General features: G+C 37.8%; 2 protein-coding genes across 2 annotated transcripts; one reads left to right on the forward strand and one right to left on the reverse strand.

The window, feature by feature from the left end:
- Nucleotides 1–2135: 2135 nt before the first annotated feature.
- On the forward strand, nucleotides 2136–13205 carry LOC145778058 (RNA demethylase ALKBH7, mitochondrial-like). The gene is made up of 4 exons (XM_082589461.1): nucleotides 2136–2149; nucleotides 9834–10007; nucleotides 11937–12067; nucleotides 12652–13205. The coding sequence occupies exons 3-4, from the start codon at nucleotides 11985–11987 to the stop codon at nucleotides 12815–12817; spliced, it is 249 nt and encodes an 82-aa protein (XP_082445587.1). The 5' UTR covers nucleotides 2136–2149; nucleotides 9834–10007; nucleotides 11937–11984; the 3' UTR covers nucleotides 12818–13205.
- Nucleotides 13206–14388: 1183 nt separating this feature from the next.
- Nucleotides 14389–25405, reverse strand: LOC145778057 (solute carrier family 71 member 1-like). The gene is made up of 10 exons (XM_082589460.1): nucleotides 25236–25405; nucleotides 24285–24347; nucleotides 22702–22829; nucleotides 19244–19358; nucleotides 18650–18868; nucleotides 18223–18336; nucleotides 17785–17969; nucleotides 17451–17548; nucleotides 16449–16618; nucleotides 14389–15371 (listed from the first exon to the last, which is right to left on the reverse strand). The coding sequence occupies exons 1-10, from the start codon at nucleotides 25320–25322 to the stop codon at nucleotides 15111–15113; spliced, it is 1440 nt and encodes a 479-aa protein (XP_082445586.1). The 5' UTR covers nucleotides 25323–25405; the 3' UTR covers nucleotides 14389–15110.
- Between the last annotated feature and the right edge of the window lie 543 nt (nucleotides 25406–25948).

A 25948-nucleotide genomic window follows, 5' to 3' on the forward strand; every position in this document is an offset into this window, starting at 1 on the left:
TCACAATAACAACACATTGGGCATTACGTAGCGGGTTTAACATCAAAACAAACCAGTCAGTTGAGGTCAGTTGCCTAAAAAACTCTGTTTATGGCACAAATTATCAACGGGGGTTATCAATCAGTGGGGACATTCTCTTTAAATGCTCGAAACAAAGGAAATAATTTGTTTTTCTTGTTATGACCCGAAGTTACTTAGACATCAACTTCCGATTTCGAAACTAAAAAACAATGATGTAATAAGGGTGCGAACAGTGAACGTAACACTTGTTAAAGTTTGTAGTAGATTTGGCTTTTTTATACGTAAGTTTGGCTTTTTCTATTTTAGCCATCTGGCAACTTTGGAGTTGCCAGTTATATTTCGGAGTTGCTGGTTTTATGCTATTTTTTTATTTTAAAACAAATTTCACAAAACAAATACGTACTCTTTTTAGAGCTCTGAAATTTTCTAATTTTTGCTTTAATTTGTGCAAACGTTAAACAGGCTACTTTTGGGCTTGTTTCAATTTGTAAATGATAGGGCTACTTTTTAGTTGCAATTGGGCTGGAAATATACCGTAAAAAAGTGTTACGGTACGTGGCAAACTTCAAGGAATGTCATGTCTCTTTTGTTTGTGTTTTTCTTCTGAGCCCTAGAACTAGAATGTCATTGGTACAGGCCACAAAGCCCAAATTAGTTTTTTAATGACCCTAGGGCTCTATAAATATTGTATGACATATTTTTGGTCTTCAATCCCATCAGAAACTTTTGCTAAAATATAGCTTAGTCTATAGTGGATGCAACCTAGTTCGTACCCTGAACAGTTCGTACCCTCAGTTCGTACCCTAAAAAGATTGAAAGAAAAAATTAAAAAAAGCGGTATTCGCTGATCGCAGTTTCCACAAACATTTTCTCCCTGAAAAGATCGAGAGAAAGATAGCACAAAGCCGAAGTCGCTGATCGCAGTTTCCGCTAACCCAAACCGTAACCCTTACCCTAACGCTAACCCTCGCTCATCGCAGTTTCCGCAAACATTTTTCCGCAGTTTCCGCTAACTCTAACCATAGACTAATCTATGCTCTAACCCTAACCTTCGCTGATTGCAGTTTCCGCAAATATTTTCCCGTAGTTTCCGCTATCCTTTACCCTAACTTTAACCATAGAGTAATCTATGCTCTACGGTAACCCTAACACTCGCTGATTGCAGTTTCCGCAAATATTTTTCCGCAGTTTCATTTTTCCGCAGTTTCCACTAACCCTAAATTCCTAACCCTCGAGTTGTTTGCGGAAACTCCGATCAGCGACTGCGGCTTTGTGCTATTAAACTGCGATCAGCGACTTCGGTTTTTTAAATTTTTTCTCTCGATCTTTTCAGGGTACGAACTGAGGGTACGAACTGTTCAGGGTACGAACTAGGTTGCACCCCTCTAAGGTTAGGGTATGGGTTAGCGGAAACTACGGAAAAATGTTTGCGAAAACTGCGATCAGCGAGGGTTAGGGTTAGAGCATAGATTACTCTATGGTTAGAGCAGTGGCGTAGCTAGGGAATGTGCCGCCCGGGGCGGATTCTGATTTTGCCGCCCCTTCAAGAAAAAGCATGTGAAAATGAAATGCGTTTTTTTTATCAGCACTGCAATACGCAACGTGCTATTTTCAATTTGCGATGTAAAGTCAGACGAACGTACCATTATCAGTAGCGTAGCCAGGAATTGTGAAAGGGAGAGGTTTTGACGGCCGGCGAGCGAAGCCCGACGGCGTACTCGCCGAAGACGACACTTATCGGCGGGGGGTTTGGGGGGCCTCTCCCAAAAAATTTTGGAAAATTTCTTTGAATTTGGTGCATTCTGAGAGCATTTTCAACAAAAATGTGGGTATGAATATTCCTGTAAAATGGTGCTGTCCGGTGGCATAGCAAAAGAATAAGATCATGTTTTCTTCGGCATTTTTCGAAAATAAAGCTGAAGTCTTTATGTTTTCTTGTTGCTAATTCCTAACTGAGATATTTGAATGTTTGGTATTGGAAAAACTAGCTCTTTTAATGCAGTTTCGTTTAAAATTAGGCAAACTTTTTTTTAGAGACATAGGTTGATTGCTTTTTTTTGCGAGCTTATTACAGTTTTATTATTTATCAATTTTCTCCTTAGTTGATCCAAAAAACGATCTTATTCCGGTAAGTCACTAACTTTTATGTTTTAAAGTTAACCCGAAGTTTAAAAAAATGTAACGTCATAGACGTCATACATCTTAATGAGTGTCAGACAAAAAGCTTTGAGACAAAGAAGTTACTTTATTTCTGATATATTCAAGTTTTGTATAACGAATCACTGGAATCGGGTATAGGCTATAAAAGGTTAGTGCAATTTTTCACAGCTGTAGATATTGCGGTGTTTCCATCGACTGCACGAGTTAGCTGGATACCATGGATACTGAACAGTTGTAGAGCGGTCACACCCTGCTATATGAATTATGAAAGGTCATTCGAATTATAAAGCATAATATGACACACAAGTTCATAATACAGCTAACAGCTATGAAAAATTCATCAACACTAGCAATAAGAATGCAAAAAATCATTGATACTGATGAAACTAAAGGGAAAAAGGAAGTCGACGAACCTTTTCACACATCTTCAACAGTTGGGACCAATTTTCTATACACATTAACCAAAGCCAAACCATTTAACCGGGTTTTCAGAGGTTGAATTTCTTAAATAAGTTTAAGTCTTCGAAGAGCAGAAAAAGATCTTTCATTGGTGCAAGTGGTAGGCTAACTGGAAGAGTAACCAGAATGCGGAGTAAAATATTAATGTTTGGAAACGTTGACTGCGGGAAAAATGGCAATGCACTTACAGCACTTTTTGGCAAGCTGGTTTGGGAAGAATTGAAAAGACATCGATACCACATATACGCAGTTCAGATATAATAGCAAGGACGTTTATACACGGCAGATCTGCTTCGTAAATTCAAAGAGTGATTCAGTTTTCTCCATTTAGTTTTTCTCAAAAAGGGGGGTTGAAACCCCCAACCCCCCCCCTCTTTGGCTACGCCACTGACCACTATAATTTAGTAATATACTAAATGCAAAAGCACAAAAACTGCTGTAGAATTAAAATAATCAATTTGTAACCTTTTACAAGGCTACCCAAATTTGAAGAGCATGTTTCCGCCTCTGCTTAATAAAGGCTAGTAGGAATTTTGTAACGTATTAAAAACATAACGGCAGAAAAATTCATGAAAATTTGAAACGTTTTTAGATATTTAAGATGTTTTGACAGGGCCGGATTTAGCAGTAGGCAGAGTAGGCAGTTGCCTAGGGCGGCAAATTATTGGGGGCGGCAAAATATACGAATATATTACATTGATAAATGATAATACTGTACGTGAATATAATAATTCACAACAGATATATATTATTAATAAATATGTTATCACATCACACACATTTAGAAACAGTGCGGCAAGTCATGTATGGCAAGTCATCGCCCCTAGAGTACTTTACGTTTGATTGGTTTTCAACAATATGTGCTGCTTAGCGCTTGTTTTATTTTTCTTTCTCGCTTAGTATGGAGGACTATAGGGTTTGTCTGTGCAATTTTTATTAATCTTTGTTCGGTTTGTTTCACTGTTAGTAAATTTAAAGGAGCCTAGAAAAAATGTTTTTAGTCAATGTTAGGTTGATGGAAAAGTTGCTGGCTATTTTGTGTACTTGCCTTGATGCTTAAAGTATGTAAACCATGAATGATCGCATGAATGATCTCACATTTTTGAACATTAACTCAGTTTTACTTGTTTCTACAGACTTTGAAGAAATTATTGATTTGTTTGCAAGAGAAAAAGCCCGCCGCAAGCGATTTTAAACAATTAGTTCATTATACAATGACATTCATTGATGTATTCAAATAAACAGTGCAAATAACTTTTTTGTAAGGAATTGAAAATATAAATCGTAGCGCACCATCGAAAAAATTTTTTTGGGGGGCGGCACTTTTCGTATCTGCCTAGGGCAGCGCTTAGGCTAAATCGGGCCCTGTGTTTTGAACGTTGCCATTCTGTTTGCTTTTATTTTTCGTGTACTTTTGCATTATAAAAAAAAAAAAAAAAGTCCTCTCTGAAAGTGCCACCCCCCAGACGTGCCGCCCGGGGCGGTCCGCCCCCCCCTAGCTACGCCACTGGGTTAGAGTTAGGGTTAGCGGAATATGCAGAAAAATGTTTGCGGAAACTGCGATCAGCGAAGTTTAGGGTGAGGGTTACGGTTAGGGTTAGCGGAAACTGCGATCAGCGACTTCGGTTTTGTGCTATCTTTCTCTCGATCTTTTCAGGGGGAAAATTTTAAAATGTTTGCGGAAACTGTGATCAGCGACTTCCGCTTTTTTTAATTTTTTTTCTCGATCTTTTCAGGGTACGAACTGAGGGTACGAACTGTTCAGGGTACGAACTAGGTTGCATCCGTCATTCATTACTACATGTGTGCTTCTCTGTGTTTTTGTTTTATTTTTTGCTATTTGTTTTTTGGGTTTTGTGGCTGTGCTAACTACTGATATAGCCTATAGCCTACTACATAATTTTTCATTCAGGCACGTTTTAAACCTTTCAAGGTTTTGCCACCTTTTCCCGTTCGTTAACGTGCTGGTAGGTTTATATCGATTTTTGTAGTTAGTATCTTTTTCGTCCCAGACGCGTTAATGACGAAAAATAACGATTGATTGATATGATTGATTGATTGATTGATATAATGTAAATTACGGTTAGAGGTTGTGAGTGGAGCAACTAAAACTGACACCTCTTCATGTTTTGATTATTTGGAGCTGGTATACAAGCCCCCCCCCCCCCCTGGTAACTCATGACAAAGACAGGACTCAACCAAACATTTAGGGTGAAACTACTTTACGGTACCTTTGCTTTACTGTTCACACACTTCAATTCACATGTTTTGGTCAATTTCTTTTTGTCAAAAGTTACCAGGGGGGGGGGGGGGGGGACTGGTATACCAGCTCCGATTATTTTTATCTAGCCTTACACATGTTTGTTAGTTAGGCTACTGATTTTGACACAGCGAACATGATGGCAAGGAAGCCAATCTTTGTGTCTACCAAAGACACAGCCACCTGCCACATGGTCCTCAGCAGTGTCAAACTGGTGCCTTTTCCAGTGTCGTATCTTGGTCCTTGTCACCAGGTTACGCAGCTGAAATGTTCGCAGCTTGAATGCTCAATGTTACGCAGCTGAAATGCTCAATGTTCCATTAAGAATGCGCAGTTGCGCACGCCGCACATATTGAAGTGTTCAACCTCCAGCTTAGGGTAAACCATTTTCCTTCTTCAGCTGCAGAAAATTGCTCACTTAATCACATAGCCTAAACAATACTGTTAAACTTGCAGTGGGGGAAAGTCATTAGATGAGTACCGTAGTATAGCCATTGTATTCAACACAGGCCTTAAAACTCGTATATTGTTTCAACTGCATTACCGTTTACCGAATACCGCCTTTCTTAAAATCTGACCATTTATACCGTTATGATGTCACCATTGAGGATGTGAAGTCAATAACCCACAGCGTTCTCAACTATGAAGACACGTGTTTTCCCCTTGGATGTCAACCTAATTCTCCTTTTTAACAACGATTCAATGTCCGACAACATTGCATCAACATAAAAACGACAATATTGCCAGCCGATGTAAATTAGCACTTCGGATTAACACTTTGTTAAAATAAACATCGAGAATTACAAACAAGACTTAGTCAAACAGGCAAATGCGCAATGGTTTTTAAAAAAAATTATTCTAGATTATTAAATAAGCGAAAAATCGTGTTGTTTTTGTTCAATTATGTTCGTCTAGTACTGCTCAATAATCGTGCAAAAAGTTGCAACCCTGCGACTTGTGGTTTCTTTCGCATCGCGGTAATTAACGACTCGCGTATTCGCACATAATGGATGAATGCTAGGCTGGCGCAAAATCTCCAAAAAAAAATTTTTTTCTTTTAAATTTTTCGTCAGTTTGGAATATTGTTCCTTTTGGTAAATGTATCTTCTACACCAAATTTTACAAAAAAATATTAACGTTTGACCCTGGTTCACCTGGTTTGAATTTTTTCAAAATATCGAATTTTCGCTTATCCCTGAAACTGCTCACTCGCTATCTTCTAATGCACTCTAGCATCTTAATGGACACAATAAGAGGCAGTAACACAAACTTGTAGCAAGCAAAGTAGTTTAATTAGCAATTCCATGAACACTGACACATGTATTACTCTCAAAATGTCGAATTCTTTGTGCACTAGGGTGGTCCAAAAGAAAAAATTTTTTTTCTTTTTTAAGTGCTCATTTATTTTTGAGCTTCAAATGGTTAAAAAGTTAAGTTCCCAAAGTTTCATAGTGATTCGTTCACTGTAAGTACTGCCTAGAATTTTTCATTTTTTTAAAAATCTCAACCTTAAACCATGCGAGACAGTATATGTAACTTTTTCAGTACAAACTTTTTTACTGTCACTGTTCCCTATAAAGTAATTTAAATTAAAGGATGGATACCATAAAGTAAAGATTACTAGGCTATAAAATAAAGAATTTTGCATATTTGTTCATGATTTTAACCCCAATTTGGACAAAAATCATGCTTGTTTGAAGCTTAGAAGGAACACTGTTTACAGTTCATAAAACGCTTCACAAGCAACGATTATTGCAGATTATTAAAGTTTTTGTTTTTTTATTGATACCAGGATATTGTTTTCTGTGTCTTTCCACAACTTGGAGAAGAAACTGTTTTTGTAATCCATCCTGGTAAGTGGTAGGGTGGTCCAACTTAGAACATTTACGAAAAATTAAAGTTTACTGTAGCATGGATGGTTGGATGCTCATAGCTCATTTGGATATGTCAGTACCCTAAAAAACATTTCCCAAAGTTTCCAGCCTATGCTTTTATACTTAGTACTGCCTAGCGAATAGCGATGCACCATCTTTTTGAATTATATATTTGTCGGATTTTAGACCTACGACCAAGTATACCAACTGCATATTTTATATCATATCATGCGTGGAGGATAATGTACAATTGTACATATAAATAAATAAATTAATGTATATAACTTATGATGAAACTATAACAAACTCAATTGTAGGGGGAAAATTATTTTGCCGCGCACTGGATGAGGCATCGCAGCATTCTGCGATTAAACATACGAATGGATATTGGATAGTGGATACCTATTAATGTGCTTCCCAAGGCACTCAGATACTAGAAGTTCATCCATTCTTAAAGGCTGGCTGCTATAGCAGTCCTCAAACCTATTGTCCCCTCCTGGTTTTTTTTTTCGGTCATTTATCGGTCATTGACCGATTTTTTAGCAAAATGTCCGAAAAAAATATAGTCAATTCGGTCAAAATGTCCGAAAAAATACGTACGCGCTCAAATCAGGGTTGGCTGATTTAAATCAAATGATTTAAATCATTGATTTAAATCAAACAATAAAAATCAAAAAAATCATATAAAAAAATCAAATGATTTTTTATTTGCTAAAATAAAAATAAACACATCAACAAACGTTTCACTGCTTCTCTGTAATACAAAAGTTATATTTAAATACTTAAGGCTATAGGCTATGCATGATTTGAAAGGCAACTTAGTTGGGTGCAACCTAGTTCGTACCTTGAACCATTCGTACAGTCAGTTCGTACCCTGAATTCCTGAAAAGATCGAGAGCAAAAATTAAAAAAAGCCGAAGTTGCTGATCGCAGTTTAATGGCACAAAGCCGAAGTCGCTGATCGGAGTTTCCCCAAACAATTTGAAACAAACTCGAAGGTTAGCGGAAACTGTGGTTAGCGGAAATTGCGAAACTGCGGGAAAATGTTTGTGGAAACTGCGATCAGCGAGGGTTAGAGCATAGATTACTCTATGGTTAGAGTTAGGGTAAGCGGAAACTGCGGAAAAATGTTTGTGGAAACTGTGATCAGTGAGGGTTAGAGCATAGATCACTCTATAGTTAGGGTAAAAGTTAGCGGAAACTGCGGAAAAATGTTTGCGGAAACTGCAATCAGCGAGGGTTAGGGTTAGAGCATAGATTACTCTATGGTTAGAGTTAGGGTAAGCGGAAACTGCGGTTAGCGGAAACTGCGGAAAAATGTTTGCGGAAACTGCGATCAGCGAGGGTTAGAGCATAGATTACTCTATGGTTAGGGTAAAAGCGGAAACTGCAGAAAAATGTTTGCGGAAACTGCGATCAGCGAGGGTTAGAGCATAGATTACTCTATGGTTAGAAATTAGAATTAGGGTAAGGGGTAACGGAAACTGCGGAAAAATTTTTGTGGAAACTGCGATCAGCGAGGGTTAGGGTTAGAGCATAGATTACTCTATGGTTAGGGTTAGCGGAAACTGCGGAAAAATGTTTGCGGAAACTGCGATCAGCGGACTTCGGTTTTGAGCTATTTTTTTCTCGATCTTTTCAGGGGAAAAATTTTAAAGCGATTGCGAAAACTGCGATCAGCGACTTCGGCTTTTTTTTTTTTTTTTTTCTCGATCTTTTCAAGGTACGAACTGACGGTACAAACTGTTCATGGTACGAACTAGGTTGCATCCGTCTATTGTACTGTATACCTATAATGTAATAGTGTGTGACAACAGTTTTACGGTAATTCATCAAGTTTTTCGTAAACCTTGGAAAACTAATAATAATAACTTTGTCTTCTTCTGCGCTGGTTCGACTCTCGGGATGTGTGCTTGAGCAATGCATGTTAAGGACTGCTCTCCATTCAGCGGCATTTAATAGATGGAATAGGCTAATAAATACATGGTTTATTCAATGCCTCCATGGTGTAGTTTCCATATTAAAAAAAAACGATTTGTTATATCTCCTGATGTGTACATTGAAAATGAATGTGGAGCTATGCCGAAATAAACTTGATTGATAATTTCCTGGCAACAAGACTTCAACAATCGGAAACTTCACTCTGTCAGTCTTGGTGACTGGGCCTGCGTCAGTGATTCAAAGCCTCTACAAGTATGCAAAACTGCCAGGATTAAGCTCTGCAAGAAGCTTTCCCAGTTTAAGGACAAAAATTCAATCAATTATTCTCCAAAACTTGAAATCAAATATAGCAAACAACCTAACCTTTTGTTGATTCATACGCTATATGAGCTGAAACATTATTTTAACCTGGTGTAGCATGCCACGTGGTCATCATTGACGATTCATTTTTCCACTGTTAATATGCAGGGCTCAGGTATGAATTTAAAATGCATGCACTGCAAAGAATAATTTTACAAAACTGTTCCAGCTGCCACTTGTTTCCAACATGGTCCAATCTTGCATTGAAGCAATTGAAAATAACCTTGAACAAACAAACATTGCAACACAAATGTTTTTCGACTGAGTCAAATCATTCATATTTGGAATTTTCTTGTTGTTGTGATCATAGAATTGCTCTTGATGGAATTAAAGTGATTTCAAACTTTGTAACCGAAGAAGAAGAAACAGCTTTATTGCACGATATAGAACCGAAATGGAAAAGATTGAAGTATCAAGAAGGTCACTGGGACAATGTAATGGCCAGTTTTGGATCATTTGTACAGAAAATAACACCAAAGAGATTTATGTTAAAAAGAAAGTTTGTCATTGCTAACAATATGTCATTCCAGCGTAAACACTGCGCTGAGGAGACCGGAAGGTTGAAATGGTGTGCACTGTCTGCAGTTATTATTTTATAAGTGCTTTAGTTTTGAAAAGTTAGTCTCATTTATTTAGGCCTGGTGTTGTGTAAGCTATAAGCTAGCTAGGTTGAAAACAAACTTTTTCTGTTTCATTTGAAAAGTGTAATATATAGTATAGTACCCTATTTTCTTGACTGCTATTTATTTGTATTCTAGGCTATCCAAGGATATCGTGAAACTGAAGGGGTATCTTGGTCTGATCGAAGTAACTCAATAATTACAAGGATTAGATCGACTGCATTTACTCCATGTGATGCTCAAAAAAGCTTAGTCCATGTGCTGGATTTATCTGCATCTGGCTTCATTAAACCACATGTAGATTCAGTAAAGGTTTGTTCTTACACCACTTATCTCAGGGAGCAAGTCTTTTAGGCGCCGGTCAAATAGGCGCGCACACTGTTTACTCAGGATATTTAGGTGCGGAGCCCGTTCATTTAGGTGCTATTCTTAGTGAAGTCTGCAGATTGTACCAGCTTAGCAGATAGCACGTAAATGAACGGGCGCCACAGTGCTCCGCACCTAAATATCCTGACGCCACAGTGTGCACGCCTATCTGATCGGCGTCTAACTGTCTGCGCCTAAAAGACGTGGACCCTTATCTCAGTAGGCCTACAGGCCTGATCATAGGCGTCGATTTTTTCCTAGAAAAGAGGAATTCTGGGTGGGCGAAAGTTTTCAAACAGATTTCATTGAATGTGTATGTTCGCAAATTCGCAATGGTTAGTCTTTCTCACAAAACTGCGTTTACTCGCTGCAGCAATTAAGCTTTAATAGGTTTGATGTTTGCTTTCTTGCGCCTTGCGATCTTATGAGCGCTGCTAAACTAAACAAACTTTTTTCTTTGCGACCTAAAAAGCGCGTGACTCGTGACCTGTTATCTTTAAAGTGGCGCCTTCAAATTAGCCGCAAAATATTCGAACAGGTGACTACAGTAACCAGTAGGCTACCATCAGGGTTAAGACGCATCCACTGGAATTCGAAAAGAAGCTTCTATTGCAACACACGACCATCCCGAGCCGGAAGCTGATCCGGCAGCATGCTAACGTCAAATGAAGCAGGTAGAGATCCATGGCTCATGCTGTCTTCTACAACTAACGGTGCATTTCCTGAGACATTGACTTCACCACTGTCCATCCTTGAAGCACTGTTTTCTTCATCAATGTCATCTCTACGTTCATTCGTGCTGGACGTGGCTTCTTCAGCGTTATCATCTCGACACCTTTTGGAAGCTGGTTTTAAGAATGCGTGAATAGATGTTTGACTTTACAATGCTTCATGTTTAACTTTTCAATAATGAGATGACAACATCGTGCGGTGCCCCAATTTATACCCAGCAACAAGTTTGTGAGGAAAGATTTGTAAAAAGCGATTGTTTCAGTGCGTCTTTAGTTTGTATCGGTTATTTTACTGTCATGTTTATTATGATGTCATATTCCCTTACGCTGACCCAGAACTGAAGTTTGATTGTGACGTAACAAAAGTGAGACCATTCGGAGAAAAGATGAAACGTGGCTTTCTCTCACCAGGAATTGCCAGCGTGTGGCAGTTGCCGTAGCAACAACAATGCAGTGAGTACCGCCTTTTTTTCAACGGAATGGCCCGATTCGGTGAGTTTTTTTTTTAAATTATTGCGCGCCGTAGCCTAATTATCATTGCCGTTGTAGGGTTAGGGGTTTTTGGGGGAGGTTGGGGTTTTTTGGGGGTTGCGGTTTTGGGGTTTGGGGTTTTTTAGGGGTTTGGGGTTTTTTGGGGGTTTGGGTTTTTGGGGGTTTTGGTTTTTTTGGGAGTTTTGGGGTTAGGGGTTTTAATTAGGCTACGGTACCCAATAATTTTCAAAAAAAAATTCAAAAAAATCACCGAATAGGGCTCTCACCGAATAGTAGCAGACCCTTTTTCAACGCAGCGTTGTTGCAGAATTAGTTTGTTCTGTCAGATACCTAGCGGGAGACATAACGTAAAACAAGAAGTTGCGCTGCAGTTGGTTGGATAATTTAGCGTTAAACAAAAACGGCAATAATTGTAACGAACACTTCATAAGTGTCATGAAAACAGGGTGGGCGAAACATATTTTGCCCACCCTTGTTTCACGGCCGGGTGGGCGCCGCCCACCCTATTTCGACGCCTATGGGCCTGATTGAAATATGTCCATATTTTGAGCACTGTTTTCAAATCACAGGTGATTCAAACAAGCTTGATCAGTTGCATTATTATCAAACATTGCACAGTTTCCCTTTTTTCTTACGTTTTTTGTTTTTGCAGTTTTGTGGGAAAATTATTGCGGGATTAAGTTTACTATCACCTTGTGTGATGAAGTTTTCTAAAGAAACTGATCCGAATGTATGGTTTAAAGCTTTGTTGGATAGAAGGTCACTTTACATCATGCAAGACAGGTTAGTAGCATCATCCTTTTTATGAACTGTTCGAATATATGACCTTCACTAAGAGGTTGAAAGCACCTTGATATTGTGTTATATAGGTTGTCAAGGAAGGTCATATAAAAAGTAAAAAATGAGGGTGATAATGTGTTCAAATGCATGTATTGACTTATTCTGTGATGGCTTAAAATTTGAAAGTAATTGAATCCCAGGTAATAGGTTTCCTTATGAAACTTAAGTTTAAACTTGGTATTTTAAATAAGGCCAGGTGGTGAGTGCCTCTGCACAGTGCACAAGGCTTGAAAAGATGCCAGCTCGACCCCTATTGAGAGCACAGGGCTTTGGCAAGATACATAATGACATGCTTGAAGGAAGACATAAGGATTGACTTTCTTGCCTTCTCGTGCATTTAGTCTAAGTTTACCTCAATATTTTACCATGGCATCAGGCATAAACTACAGGAAAGGCATAAAATGAAAACAAAAACAACTACTGGGCCTCTCCACCACTTTCTCCTGGCCTGTTACACCTTCAGTTTTCGTTTCACAAATGCTGCTACCTATTATACTATTAGCATAACATTCATACTCTGCTTTCAGTGTTCGATACGATTTTACTCACGAAGTTTTGAAGAATGAAGACTCTCTGTTCAACGGAACGCTTGTTTCAAAAGAACGTCGTATTTCTGTGCTATGTCGCTCAGAGCCTCAGATGGATAACGTTACGGACAGTATTTTTAAGCCTGTAGTGATACCACTTGACTAGTTACAGTTAGGTTTTATTTATTCAATTAAAAAGCAGTGTTAAATGTCATTGCACAATGAAAAATTATCCACGATTTGTTGTCAGCGAAATACGTTAATAACCGAAGCACGACGAATCAAGGACATGGCTGTGTTTGTAAAAGTCAAATGCTGGTGCTGATATTTTACTGTGGTGTGCAAAGCGTTCGGTGGCCTACCAACCGGGAACTGAACGCTCAGCCAAGAAAGTTTTAAATACAAATGTTTATTTGATGAACGGAAGAGAGACAACCGTTTCTGTATGATGGTTTGCACAATGCACATAGCTGACGTTAAGTTAACGAGAAAATATCTTGGTTTGTAATCTGTGTATAGCTATTGCCAATATTCAAATAAACGCGTTTCTCCCATGCTCGTTACAATGTTCCGATTTTTGTAAGAATAGTTCCTAATGCAGCGATATAGTTAGTCCTTCGGTACATGTGCGACTATATCCTCTCAACAAAGTCCACTTCATTCGCTACAGTTAAACCCTGACGCCAAAATGACACGGGCCATGAGAATGAAGATGACTTGTTCCATCACCAGGAATAATAGGCTTGATATTAACTTCCAAAGTAGATTTAGCAAACCACCACGATAGAGTACATTTCCAACACCTTCAAAGTAAAAAAAATTCATTCCGTACGCGCACCGATTGTTCACCCGCATGAGTGTACACTGCCACTGGGATACCGAATTAGGGGTAAAAAATCGTACCTGGGAAATGCTGTCATGACGTACTCGGAATCAGGGATCTAGAAACTCGTAAATTTCTTGGGAGTGTTTAAAAACATTACTGGATTCGGTGGGGGTGCCATAACCATTTTATTGAATTAGATAGGTCGTTGGTGATAAAGCAAGAAAATGTCATATAATGTTTGAACAGCTCGTTGATAATAGGGTAAGATAAAAATAAGCTTTGCCAGATTTTTTTAAAGTTTTAACTAGTTAAAAGTAGAGCAATATTTGCTTGTTAAAACTGGCTCAAAACCATTGAAAATCTGTTCAAACCGACTCGTTCATACAATAATGTTAAAAGAATTTTTTACAATCTGAAAAAAAAATTACAAACTTACCAGATATTATGGCTCACTTGTGTTCAAACGCATCAAAAGTGTTTCCCTCACGACTTTCAGCACTTTTCATAACGCACCAAGGTCAAACAACATAGCTTGTCTTTTTTACTCATGAATTTTAAAAGTTTCAAAGTTCCGGTGGCCTTTTTCTCTTTGTCTTATAATATTTGAAATTATTCCAAGGTGTCCAACGTGCTAAATTTCATACCCATTATCCTTTTTCGGTTGCAAACACGTGACGACGATCTAGTTTTGTTGCCTTTAAACTAGTTTTAATAGGGAAGCATTGGTCTGCTTTTGAGCAGGTCAGGAAACTTAATAAACATCTGGCAACACTTTTGTCTAGCGCACCTTTCGCCCTATCAGAAAATCGTCATCAAAACTTCTTAAGTTGCCATATTATTTGTGGCGATACTGCACAATATTATTGGATGCAAGCAAAGATTATATGGACCGAGTTGATCACGCTTAAGTGTCAATCAGGAATAATAATCTATATTCACAGTGTTAAATTAGGAAATATTCTTCTATAGCCATTAAGCAAAATTCATCCACAAAATCAGTTGACACGTGGACTGCAAGTTGGAAAAACAGATTTGGCATCTTGCCATAGTGATTGCAAAAACAAATCTTATCACAAATTACATTATCTGAATAAATATCCCACAATGACAAATCAAGTGTTTTTTTTGCGGCAACACATCAATGAGGGACCTCAGTAACCCGCACGCTGTCGTTCAATAGCGAGAAGCGAGCCACTGAAATTTCAAACAACAGTAAAGGCGCACCACTAAAAAAACAGGTATCATCGTTGAGACCAGATAACTCAGGTTAGGAAAAAAGATTTTGTATAAATATAGCTTTTGCCTAGACAGTCTGCAATAGAAAAAGTATCGACTGAGCAAATCTCGTATGACGTCATTTGGGGAAAGGGGGTAATCAGTGATGCAGCCAGAAAGCTAAATTTTGGAGGGCAAACGTCATCTAACATAAATAATAATGGTCTTGTAACGTTGTAATAATATCGAAACATAATTTTTTGGGAGAGGGGGCGATTGCCCCCTGTGGCTACGTCCAAGAACGTTACGCTGTGGGTTGACGAAACACGTCATAAGGTGAGGAAGAACGACGATGACGTCATACGATACTTTATCAGCCCCTAATGCACGCACTTTTAATCTTTGGGAAAAAAATTGACTAAAGCTTGATTTCATCATTGTGAGAAAAGTGTTGCTGGTCATCAGAGTCTGAAAGTTTTCTTGCATCAATTTTTCTTTGATGCGAAGGAGTGCGAGATGTCACGTGACTTAATTGGTCTTTCGTGTTATCAGAAGAATTGTCTCTTGTGGCCAAAGGTCGATAACCACTGTTTAAGTTCTTTGGAAGAAAACAAGTTAGTACAATAGCCAGCATGACGGCAAATGCTCCAAAAAGATACGGGGGACCGGGTAGTATCGTCTGCAATAAAAATTGGGAGTGAGAAGATACAAAAATCAAATAAGCTCTTCCACAACGTTTCAAGTATCTCATCTTGTGCTGTGTCAAAAATTGTTACTAATATTATCAGAGCAACAAATTGTCTAGCATACGACAGGGCTCGTCTTAAAGAAAACACACGGATTTGCTGGAATAGGCCATGCTCTCTTAAGTTAGAGGCCCAAAGATGAAAACTAAAAGATGAAGCAAAAGTTATCAAAACCGCAAGTTAAAAACGATTTTAAAGGGAACGGCAATGCAAAACAAAAATCAGTTTTAGCAAAATGTCCATTCCAAAAATGCATTTTCTAAATAATTAATCACCACCAAACCTCCAATTAGATGAAAATCATTTTTTACGAGAATTAAGATTTTCCTACAACCACAGCGCTCGTGCATCAATATTATCAAAAACCGTGTTTAACATTTGGCTTTTTATCTAGGTGCAATATTTCAAACGCAGAGCTCCCTTCTGATACAAACAAATGCGCGGTCAAATAACAAAGCGATAAATCACCATGGCAACCCACGAAAACCCAGCAACGCTAACGTACCAATAACTTCTTCCTTCCCAATAACGGACAAGTGCTACATTTCTAACATAGACCGATTGTTAGTGACAAGTTTAATTGTAAATTTTCTCGTTGCTATGCGGTTTAATAGCTTATGATCACTCAGGTAACTATGTCTTCTTCAGTGTTTGCGATCCAACTAATTGGTCGTTAGTTTGCAAAAAACAAGATTCATTAAATTGCCCGCAAGAACAATTTGTTCACTGTAACAGATCGCATGGAGACTGTTGAAACGCTTTTTAGAAAATGTGCCAATCAACGTTCTTATTCTGGTCCCGGTTTATTATATTTCCTGCTTTAACGAAGATTAAGACAAAGAAAATCATAGACCACGAAAAACGTTCTGCTCAGAAAAAAATGTATAGTAAATTACGACGAATTTAAAATTGCAACACTGTAATAATTTCATTTTAAGAAATGTCACACATACCAACTTCATCGTCCTAATCCATTCAATATTCCAATTTCAATTTATTTGTTTTCATACCTCATTAGATGTATCTTGTGTAATTGAAGAACTATTTAGGTTTGCCACTTGGCTACCATCGTCTGGAACTTTTATTTCAACGTGAAAAATATGAAATATTAAGCCGAACAATGCCGGTCCAAGCCCGTTGCATAAACCTCTAATTCCCGTCACAATTCCTTGCACCACTCCTGAAAGAAAAATTCAACATCAAATTTACGTCTTGCACTTGTCAAGGTGTTGTCAAATTTAACGCACGATCATGGATCCAGGCTGCCATTACACTCTAGTCTTGTTAAGGTGAAACGCTTTCAGGTGAAAAAGCCTCCTTTTGAACACCGGATTAAATTTAGTGAAAAGAGATATTTCAATATGGTAGTTGTGTTACGTGACGTAGAAAAACTAAAACTGCCTGAGGCTAAAGTGCAATTGCAGTGAACTTGACACGCAACGGAACGAGTTCCTTAGTTTGAAAGATTTCCTATCTTTTCAGTTCATTTCTAACTCGCCTATAATAATGGATCCGTCGTCGTATACAATTTAATAGACGACTACTTTGCATCTTCTTAGATGCAACAACATGTCACAGCTCGTCCATCATGAAACTATTTACCATCACAAAAAATTCAGCTACATGTATTGGCAATACAGCTGCTATTTAATTTGGTCTTTCTAAAAAACCAACAATTCAATGAAATGCCTACGGTGCGATCAATTGTGTTGTTCTCCAGCATCTTAGTTTCTGCGCTCTATGCATTGTACATCGCACAACCAGCGTGCCACATAACCTAGCTTCTAAGGCGCAATGTTTGCATTTCATTAGTTCATTTGGCTATGCAGCATTCGATGAGATGATAAACTCCCATAGGTAAGTAATACAAACCTTGTATGCATTTTTACGCAAACGATATAGGAAATTATAAGCATAGGCTCCCATCTAAAACAGTTTCATCCAAACACATTTTGATTCTCAAAACAAAATACAAACTGAAATGTGACGATGTGAACAATTTTGTTGCCTACCTTGCTGGTCTTTGCTAGACATTGTCGATACAAGCGAACTAAGCGCTGGATAGTTGATGCTGGATAGTGCCGCTAACCCGCCTGCTACCCACATCGTCCTGAAAGCAAAACGCAAAATACAAAAGGTGAAAACTATGCGTATAATTTCGATGACAAAGCGAGAACCATACGTGTGAGTATAATGACGCTTTTAGAAGAGGAAAATTTGTGAAGCATCATAAAAAAAACATGCAGCCCACTAACCTTGCAGCCATAAATCAATCATTGATTGAACATCCGTAGACTGTTATATTAATGTAAAAGGGAATAATTTATTGACTGAGGTAGCACTCACCAATGTGGTTTACAAAATGAATATATCAGAAGTTGTCCGACTTGAAATACAAGTCCCAGAATAATAACACCTCTGTTTCCAAAGGCTCGATATAATGTTCCCAGTAATGCGGTTTGGGTTACAATCGCCAAGATACCAACAACGGCCACGTAGGAAACAACCATCTCGTTGGTGAAGCCAATTATCTGAAATTGAATAACAAAGCTCTTGGTTTAAAATGTGAAAAAGTGCTGAGTCAGTGAACCACGCAAAGATGATATTGGCCAGACTCGATTCCGGCTGAGCCTATGAAATAGAAGCTTGTGATTTTTCACCACCGTTTGTCAACAAACTTGTTGAACATCTTCATTATTGGTTACTATAGCTGGAAGAGGCAATGGAGCGATCAGAACTTTATACCAAACACCATAAAGAATGTTTGAAAATGCCAGCACTTACTTGTTGAACGTACAAAAACACAAATGCATACTGGCCGGCTTCAGGAAGATATGAAAGAAAAACAGTGAGACAAAGCAAAAGCAATCTTTTATCTTGACCAACCTTTCGTAAAGCCTGCAACGAAACCATGTCAAACCTATATTTTTATACTTGACACTCAAGATACGCTTATCAGACTAACTTCAACGACGAAGCAAAATACAAATGAAGAAAAGTGAACGCTATAGAAATGTCAAGACGCAAGTACCGTATATTTCTAGTTGGAAATTATTAAGCTGGACTTTCCATCAAATGTACGAGTTTTAGCAAGATTACTTAACATAGATTTCAATAGCAACATGAAAAATGTCATGTGAAGATATTGATAACTCTAAAATCTACATAACAGTATATTAGCAATTTAAACAGTCGCTGATGGTTTACTTACAGCAAAAGGATCAGCTTGATCCCACGATATAGGAGACCCCCAACTTTTAGGACGAATTTGTTCAGGTAGAGATTCGGGGACAGACACAAGAATAAAGCAGACGTCAAAGGATGCAATGGCGGTTGCCAGAGTGACCACTGCCTCTACTCCGTACGCCTGAGCTAAGTAATTTCCAATGGCAGGACTTGTAACGAGACTGGCCGCAAACGTGGCCGAAACCTGAACGCGCATGAAGAAGCTCATGAATCAAGGAGTAATTCCTGAAGGAACAATCCCGTACTGATGTACGATACCGAAGAGCATATCCTGTTATACTGAAATATTTACATGGTATGCCAAGACAAAATCTAGTCATGAAACTAAATCCTCTTCTATACTTTCGTGGCACGTCGTGTTGTGAATATGATCTCGTCTAATACGTTTCAATTTTTAACATAACCGCACCGTCAGAAAGTTTACTATACGCCACAGTTCACTTTCTTTACTTTACCCTTGAATATAAATTGACCATTCTAACCCCATCATTTTGACTCAAATATACTTAGCATTACTAAGTTTAAATTAAAAACTGAAAAGTAAACTTCGTGGTCTTACTAGGCCGTATGCTGAGCTCCTACTTGCTTCGTCTGTGATATCAGCAACGTACGCGAAGATAATTGAAAAGGTAACTGAACAACAGCCTGAAATTGACAGCATTGCAAAAAACCACCTGAAAATATGAGAGATGATTGGATCATAAAAAGTAATGGCGGTAGAATGGTAGAATTACGTTTATTTCTGCTGGCCTGGAGCCAAAGCCGGAAAAATAATGACTGCAAAAAAAATTAAAAATATTATTCATAACAATGCAGGACGACGGCTGATTCCAAAGGGACCTTTAAATGGGACGTGGTTGATTCGATCACCTGGCTCCTGTTGTACGCAGCAAAACGTTTGCAATGGTGCTTTTATTTCTTCTGAATTATAGCCATCGATAGAGAGGGTAAAAACTGCCACGCAAACTTAGAAAATATTGCAACCATCTTTGCTTGCACAATCAGAATTAACATTAATCCGATAACTACAGGTAGTTCGAAAGTGCAAGTGTTGATTCAGCGTCTGCAGACGTCAGAAAGTTTATGTAATTTATCAATGTAAAAATAACGGATTTTGCTGTCTGGGAGAGGACATGGTGATGCTTTTTCAGAAAAATTCAAAAAACACCTTTTGCTTAGATTAGAACGATCATATATCGATCTTGCATTACAATTTTTTAAAACCAAAAAATGCATTTTACTTTTTGAGACATAACAGCACCCTATGTCGTTGCCACTCATAGTAGAAAATCGCATTTTACGCGATTAGCTACACAGCAGAGTGAATGACATGACGAATTCCTGTCGACAGCAATCTAAGCTAGGCAGAAAAATGTCAGAAACCATGGTATTATCTCCATCTACCCTCGCAATACGGGGAACAAGCGACGTTAAATCGTCTAGGTAGAGATAAAGACCCGGGCCACGCGACGCTTGACTGTTGACGTCAAAACGTATTTCATGCCAACAAATTACTTTCGAAACATCGCTATGAATAATCATCAATGTAAAAAGAAACATAGTAACGTACGGTATGAAAACTGTGTCATTGAATATTTGCAATCTATTGAAAAACTTAGCTTGCAAAGATCACCACAAACGAACAAGTGCAGCGTAATGTTACTAAGCAATGCTTGTACTGTACGCGGTACGGAGTGTACGGTACAAATAGAACTTAGAAGCAAGCAGGTTTTTTTAAGGTTTGGTTTGGGTGACCGCTAAGTAGTTTTAAGAGACCGCAAGTGTTTCATTAATACCAAAAATAGCCATATTTGCTTAAACGAATTATTTATTAGGCTACTGTAGTTCAGGCCTTAAAACTCGTATTTTTTTACGGCAGCCATCGTGGCCTACTGGGAGCTCCTTCTCGGCGGCCAAATCTGCGCGCTTGGAGGCCAAAAAGCACAAGTAAATAGACTTAAACTTGCTAAAATGATCACTTAGCGTTGTTGAAGTCTGTGCGACGTCCTGCAACAGAATCGTTTTACCACTCAATAACTGCTTTATCGGGATTGTAATCTGGTAAATTGTTTCAGCTGCTCAGTAAATTGTTTCAACTGCATTACCGAATACCGCCTTTCATAAAATGTAACCATTTATACCGTTATGATGTCACCATTGAGGGTGTGAAGTCACTAACCCATAGCGGGAACATTTCTCAGCTATGAAGACACGTGTTTTCTCCTCTGATGTCAACTAACTTAGTTCTCCTTTTTAACAACGATTCAATGTCCGACAACATTACATCAACATAAAAACGACAATATTGCCAGCCGATTTAAATTGACACTTCGGATTAACACTTTGTTAAAATAAACGTCGGGAATTACAAACAAGACTTACACCGCTGGTGATCGCAGATGGATATATTCCATCAATAACAAATATTCCCGCACAATGCAACAGTGGCGATTATGACGCGCTAACCTAATTTTGCGTCACTCTTTGATACTACATATTTTCGTCAGTCAATCCACGATCATTCTATTGCGAAATTAAATAATTGGCTAGAAGAGACCGGCGGCCAAACTTGGCCCATTGAGGAGGTAGCACCGGCGGTCATTCAAGCACTACTTAGCGGCCATGGCCGCAGGCTGCTTTAAGGCTTGACAGTAGGTTAGTCAAAACATGTCAAACATGCAATTGCGCAAAAGTTTTTTAAAAACTTTCTTCTAGAATCTAGATCATTTAATAAGCGGAAAATTTGTCTTGTTTTTGTTCAGTTACGTTCGTCTAGCACTGCTCTATGATGATGATTATGTACCTGATCTGATACAGACGTTGGCGATCATGGTCTTCCAAATTTCTCTGTCATTTGACATTCGTATAAATCGTTCGTTTTGACTGTTGTGTTTGTGGCCCATTGATTCAAGCTGTTTAAATAAGTTAATCTTTGTCGACCTCTGCTTCTTTTTCTCTGTATCATCCCCAATAGTGCTAATTTTTCCAAATCTTCATGTCTGTGAATATGACCTACAAATTGCATCTGGCGCCTTCTAACTGTTGTTATTAATCTCCTTTCTGCATTTGCCAATTTCATAACTTCGTCATTGCTCTTCTTTTCAGTCCAAGATATATATATATAAATATAATCATGTAAAAAATCGCAAACCTACAATTTGTGGTTTCGCGTCACGGTAATTAACGCTATTACTCGCGCACAATGGATGAATGCGCGTCGCGCGTTGGCCTAATGCGCTCACGCATTTGCGAATGCGCGGGTACAGCTGAGCTGGTGATCGCAGCTGCATATATTCCATATACAATAGCAAATGTTCCCGCACAATACAACAGTGGTGATTATAACGCGCTAACCTAATTCTGCGTCACTCTTTGATACTACATATTTTCGACAGTTAATCCACGCTCATTCTATTGCAAAATTAAATAATTGGCTAGAAGAAACCGGCGGCCAAACTTGGCCGACTGAGAAGGTAGCACCGGCAATCATTCAAGCACTACTTAGCGGCCATGGCCGCGATGGCCGCCGGCTGCTTTAAGGCTTGGTAGTTGCAAGTCCAAATTTTGGGAAACCGCTGGAGAAATTTGGGGGACCGTTTCGGTCCCCCAAAACACCTTAAAAAACACTGGAAGTAAGCATCAGAGATAAAATCGCACAGAAAATATCCCCGAAAGATTTTTATTTTGCACAACACTTGTTAGATATAACGTATATATTCTCTGAAGTGAACCAGCATTTTCGCCCTGCAGGCAAAGCAATTTTGATCTAAAAGATAAACCATTGTTTTAACTGTAATACTCAGTTCATACTATATCGCCCGCTATCTCAGTCAAAATATTATGATATGTTTTCAACACCAACAATAGATGTGCAAAATATAAAAAATATCCTCCATGGAAAACAGTGTCAATTTCAAAGTGAAACCACTCGTATCAAAGTCACAAACCTTCTGGAACTATGGTATAAGTGCTATCATGCAACCATTGAAAATTGGAACTAAACACACAGTAACTCACCATGCACTCAATGTCATGAAAGGTATAGGTGCACATGACACAAACACAGTGAGAAGAAGAAAGGATTTTCGTCCCCAAACATCCGACAACGCCCCAAGAAGAGGAGCACTTAAAAAAGACAACAATCCCTGAAAGTCAAGTAATGTTGTTAAACTTTGCAACATTTTCGATTAAAAAAAAACAAATAAAAAATTCTCACTTTGTAAGTTTGTAGTTTAATATATAACATTTCAACCAAACGAGTGAAATTCATAGGTTATATAATTGTTAAGCTGAAAGTAAAAACAGAGTTTTAAATTTACTCCCAACAGTTTCGTGTATTTGTACATCTTCTAAGGACAATAACAAGCAGCTTTAACTTTGTTATCTGTAACCTACTGTCCACTATAGATCACTTACAAATGGTCCCGCGGGTACCGTGTTTATAAGTCAGTCAGAAATATATCTAAACATGTTTTAAAAAAATAGTTTTAGTATATATATATATATTTGATTTGTCTATAAATCTCCGGAATGGCCCGTTTCGGTGAGTCCGATCCCTATTAGGTGATTTTTTCATTTTTTTTTAAATATCGGGTACCGTAGCCTAATTATCATTGCCGTTTTAGGGTTAGGGGTTACAGGTTAAGAACTCACCGAATCGGACTCACCGAATAGTAGTAGACCCATAATTCTCAGCAAGGTGGGAAGAAAAGCGGCTAACGTTTCAGCTAAAATCTTTTTTGAAGTTAGCACACATTGCAAGATAACTATAATATATTTGCATCTCTTCTAACCAATAAATTCATGCAGCATTTTTCATTCATTTTATATAACACGATTTAGACAAAAATTTTATATTCAAAAAATTTGTTTTGCATTTTGTATTAATTGTAATATAAGTATTGCTGTAACAATAATTTTTATAATCACTCTTTGGGTGTTGGTGTTGGGCAATTTTTTTTTAAAACAATTTTTTCTTAACCCTATACTGGCAGAAGAAAATACACCTTTATAAAATAAAAAGGATTTTTTTTCAGTTTATGACAGTACGCTGCCACAAAAAAAGTAGCTAGCCTACACAAAGACTCGTCGTCATTGTGTAAGCCTCTGGGGCCGAGGATCTACCCTTTTACTACCCCAGATTCACAATGTTCCCGGACTAAGCTGGAAGGCTACAAGAGAGCAGCCAGTCTTTTGTTTCATCATCCAAAAAAAGAGCGCCAGCAGGTGATATAATGGTGGTGAAAAATTATCAAAAAAATGTAACCAAGCCAAACCAATAGTGACTAACAATGTTAATAATAATGTAGTTTTTACCAGAATTCAATCTTTCAATTTATTGTTCATAAAGTCACTCTAGCGTAATCCCGTAATGACTTTTACTTCGAAATAGATAACTTGCAGTAAGAACAAACTATTGTGAAATAATCCCGTTATAAGCACATGATATTATTAGTTAATGATTTTTTAAAAAATTGAGAAAAGTAAGTAAACAAACTACGGTAATAATGTTTCATGGAACTCTTGGAAAGTCACAAGACGAAAGAACATAGTCAAGAGACACCTTGCCACGAGGTTGATACCATAACTAGATTCATTACCTTAATTCCATTGACAAGCCCATTGATCAAAAACATCTGCTCCTTGAAAGTATTTTTTAAAACCTGAAATGTTGAATACATATAGCATAAATGCATTGCAAGATGAGTTTGATTCAGACTTTTCTGCAATATTATACAATTATACATACCAAATATGAGTGACCGCACAAAATCAACTCATAGTTTAATGAATACTTGAATAGCAATGGTGGGCATCACTGTTTGCTAGTCTGTGTCATGATATTGTCGAATTGCTTGTTTTGCCACTTATAAACACTCTTTTCTAGTCCCCTGCTATGCTATTTATAATTTTCATTTTGATGGTCAGAAACAAACTCAACTGATTCTGAGTATTGAATTGATTATGTCACAAGTTTTTCAACATAGCCCGGCTATTTATTCAATATCATATAAAAAAACTAAAGAAGCACAAAAAATTCTACTCCAAGGTTTTATTTCAAAATTCTATGAAACTTCTCTTCAATTTGTTAATTTTCTTGAAAAAAAAAAATATACTTTTCCGGTTTTACTTGTTGCAAGAAGTGTAAAAGACCATTGAGTTATTCATGAAGTAGCAGATTACATGTCTAACGAGATGCACCAACAGCAAATCATTACCTCATAAAAAAATCGGCTGATAAGAAGTAATTTGTGTATTCTTTATCTTAATACCCTAACCGTAATCTAATGATTAGAATGGCCGATTACTGATATCCAAATCAACCACTGACTCTTGATAAACTAATCACTAATCAGACAGTTAGCTTGATCAGCAAGATCTTCTGTTGGTGCATCCAACCTCAATGTCATTAAGACGAAGAAGTCATTACGGCTTTGCGACATTCAGGTATAATAACATAAGGATCGACTCATTCGGACTGTTTAATAATGTTATGGACCAAAATCTTTTATAAATTAGTATGCTAATGAAGCAAAATCAACAACACTTACATCCAACATGGGGATGGTCAATAATCCAAATGCAAAAAATTCCAAGAACAGAACAATGACAGCATGATATACACTTGGTTTTGCCATTGCAGGCTAAAAACCTACTTACAAATGTGGAGCAATTGGTAAACTAGCCACAACATCAACAAAAATATTTCAATTACTAATAATATCTGATACCTGGAAATAGTAAGCAAACACAGTTACACTAACATTTATAGTATATACAACAGGAATGGTGAACCATTGACCTGAGGGTCACAAAGTGACCCATCACAGGTTTTCAATGATCCACTTATTAAAAAATAAAACACACAATTCTTGCCTTCAATTGCACTGCAGCATAATATAATTTCGTAAAATTTTTATTTTGTATGTTATTCGCTCTGAGGATGCGCATTGTCATGGTACGCGAAACTTCAGCGAAGCGATAAACCAACCTGTTTATTGTTGCTTTTACTTTCAATTTCATCAGATGAACGTCGCAACTAGTGCTAGAAACGATAATTGTCCTGATGAACACCCAGACTTTTCAGTATTTAGTGGTTTATTGCGATAACACAAACCAACTTGACATATCGGAACAAAAAAGAGTATGACCAATCTGACAAAATTAAGCCAACAACGGAGTGCAAAACTGATTGAAATTAACCTTGAATCAGAAGCTCATAATGAAAGTTTCTACAGTTGGAGCAATGCTCAACTTGAAAAAC

This window comes from Aplidium turbinatum, chromosome 10 (assembly GCF_918807975.1).
Source record: "Aplidium turbinatum chromosome 10, kaAplTurb1.1, whole genome shotgun sequence".
In the NCBI taxonomy this organism is placed as follows: Eukaryota; Metazoa; Chordata; class Ascidiacea; order Aplousobranchia; family Polyclinidae; genus Aplidium; species Aplidium turbinatum.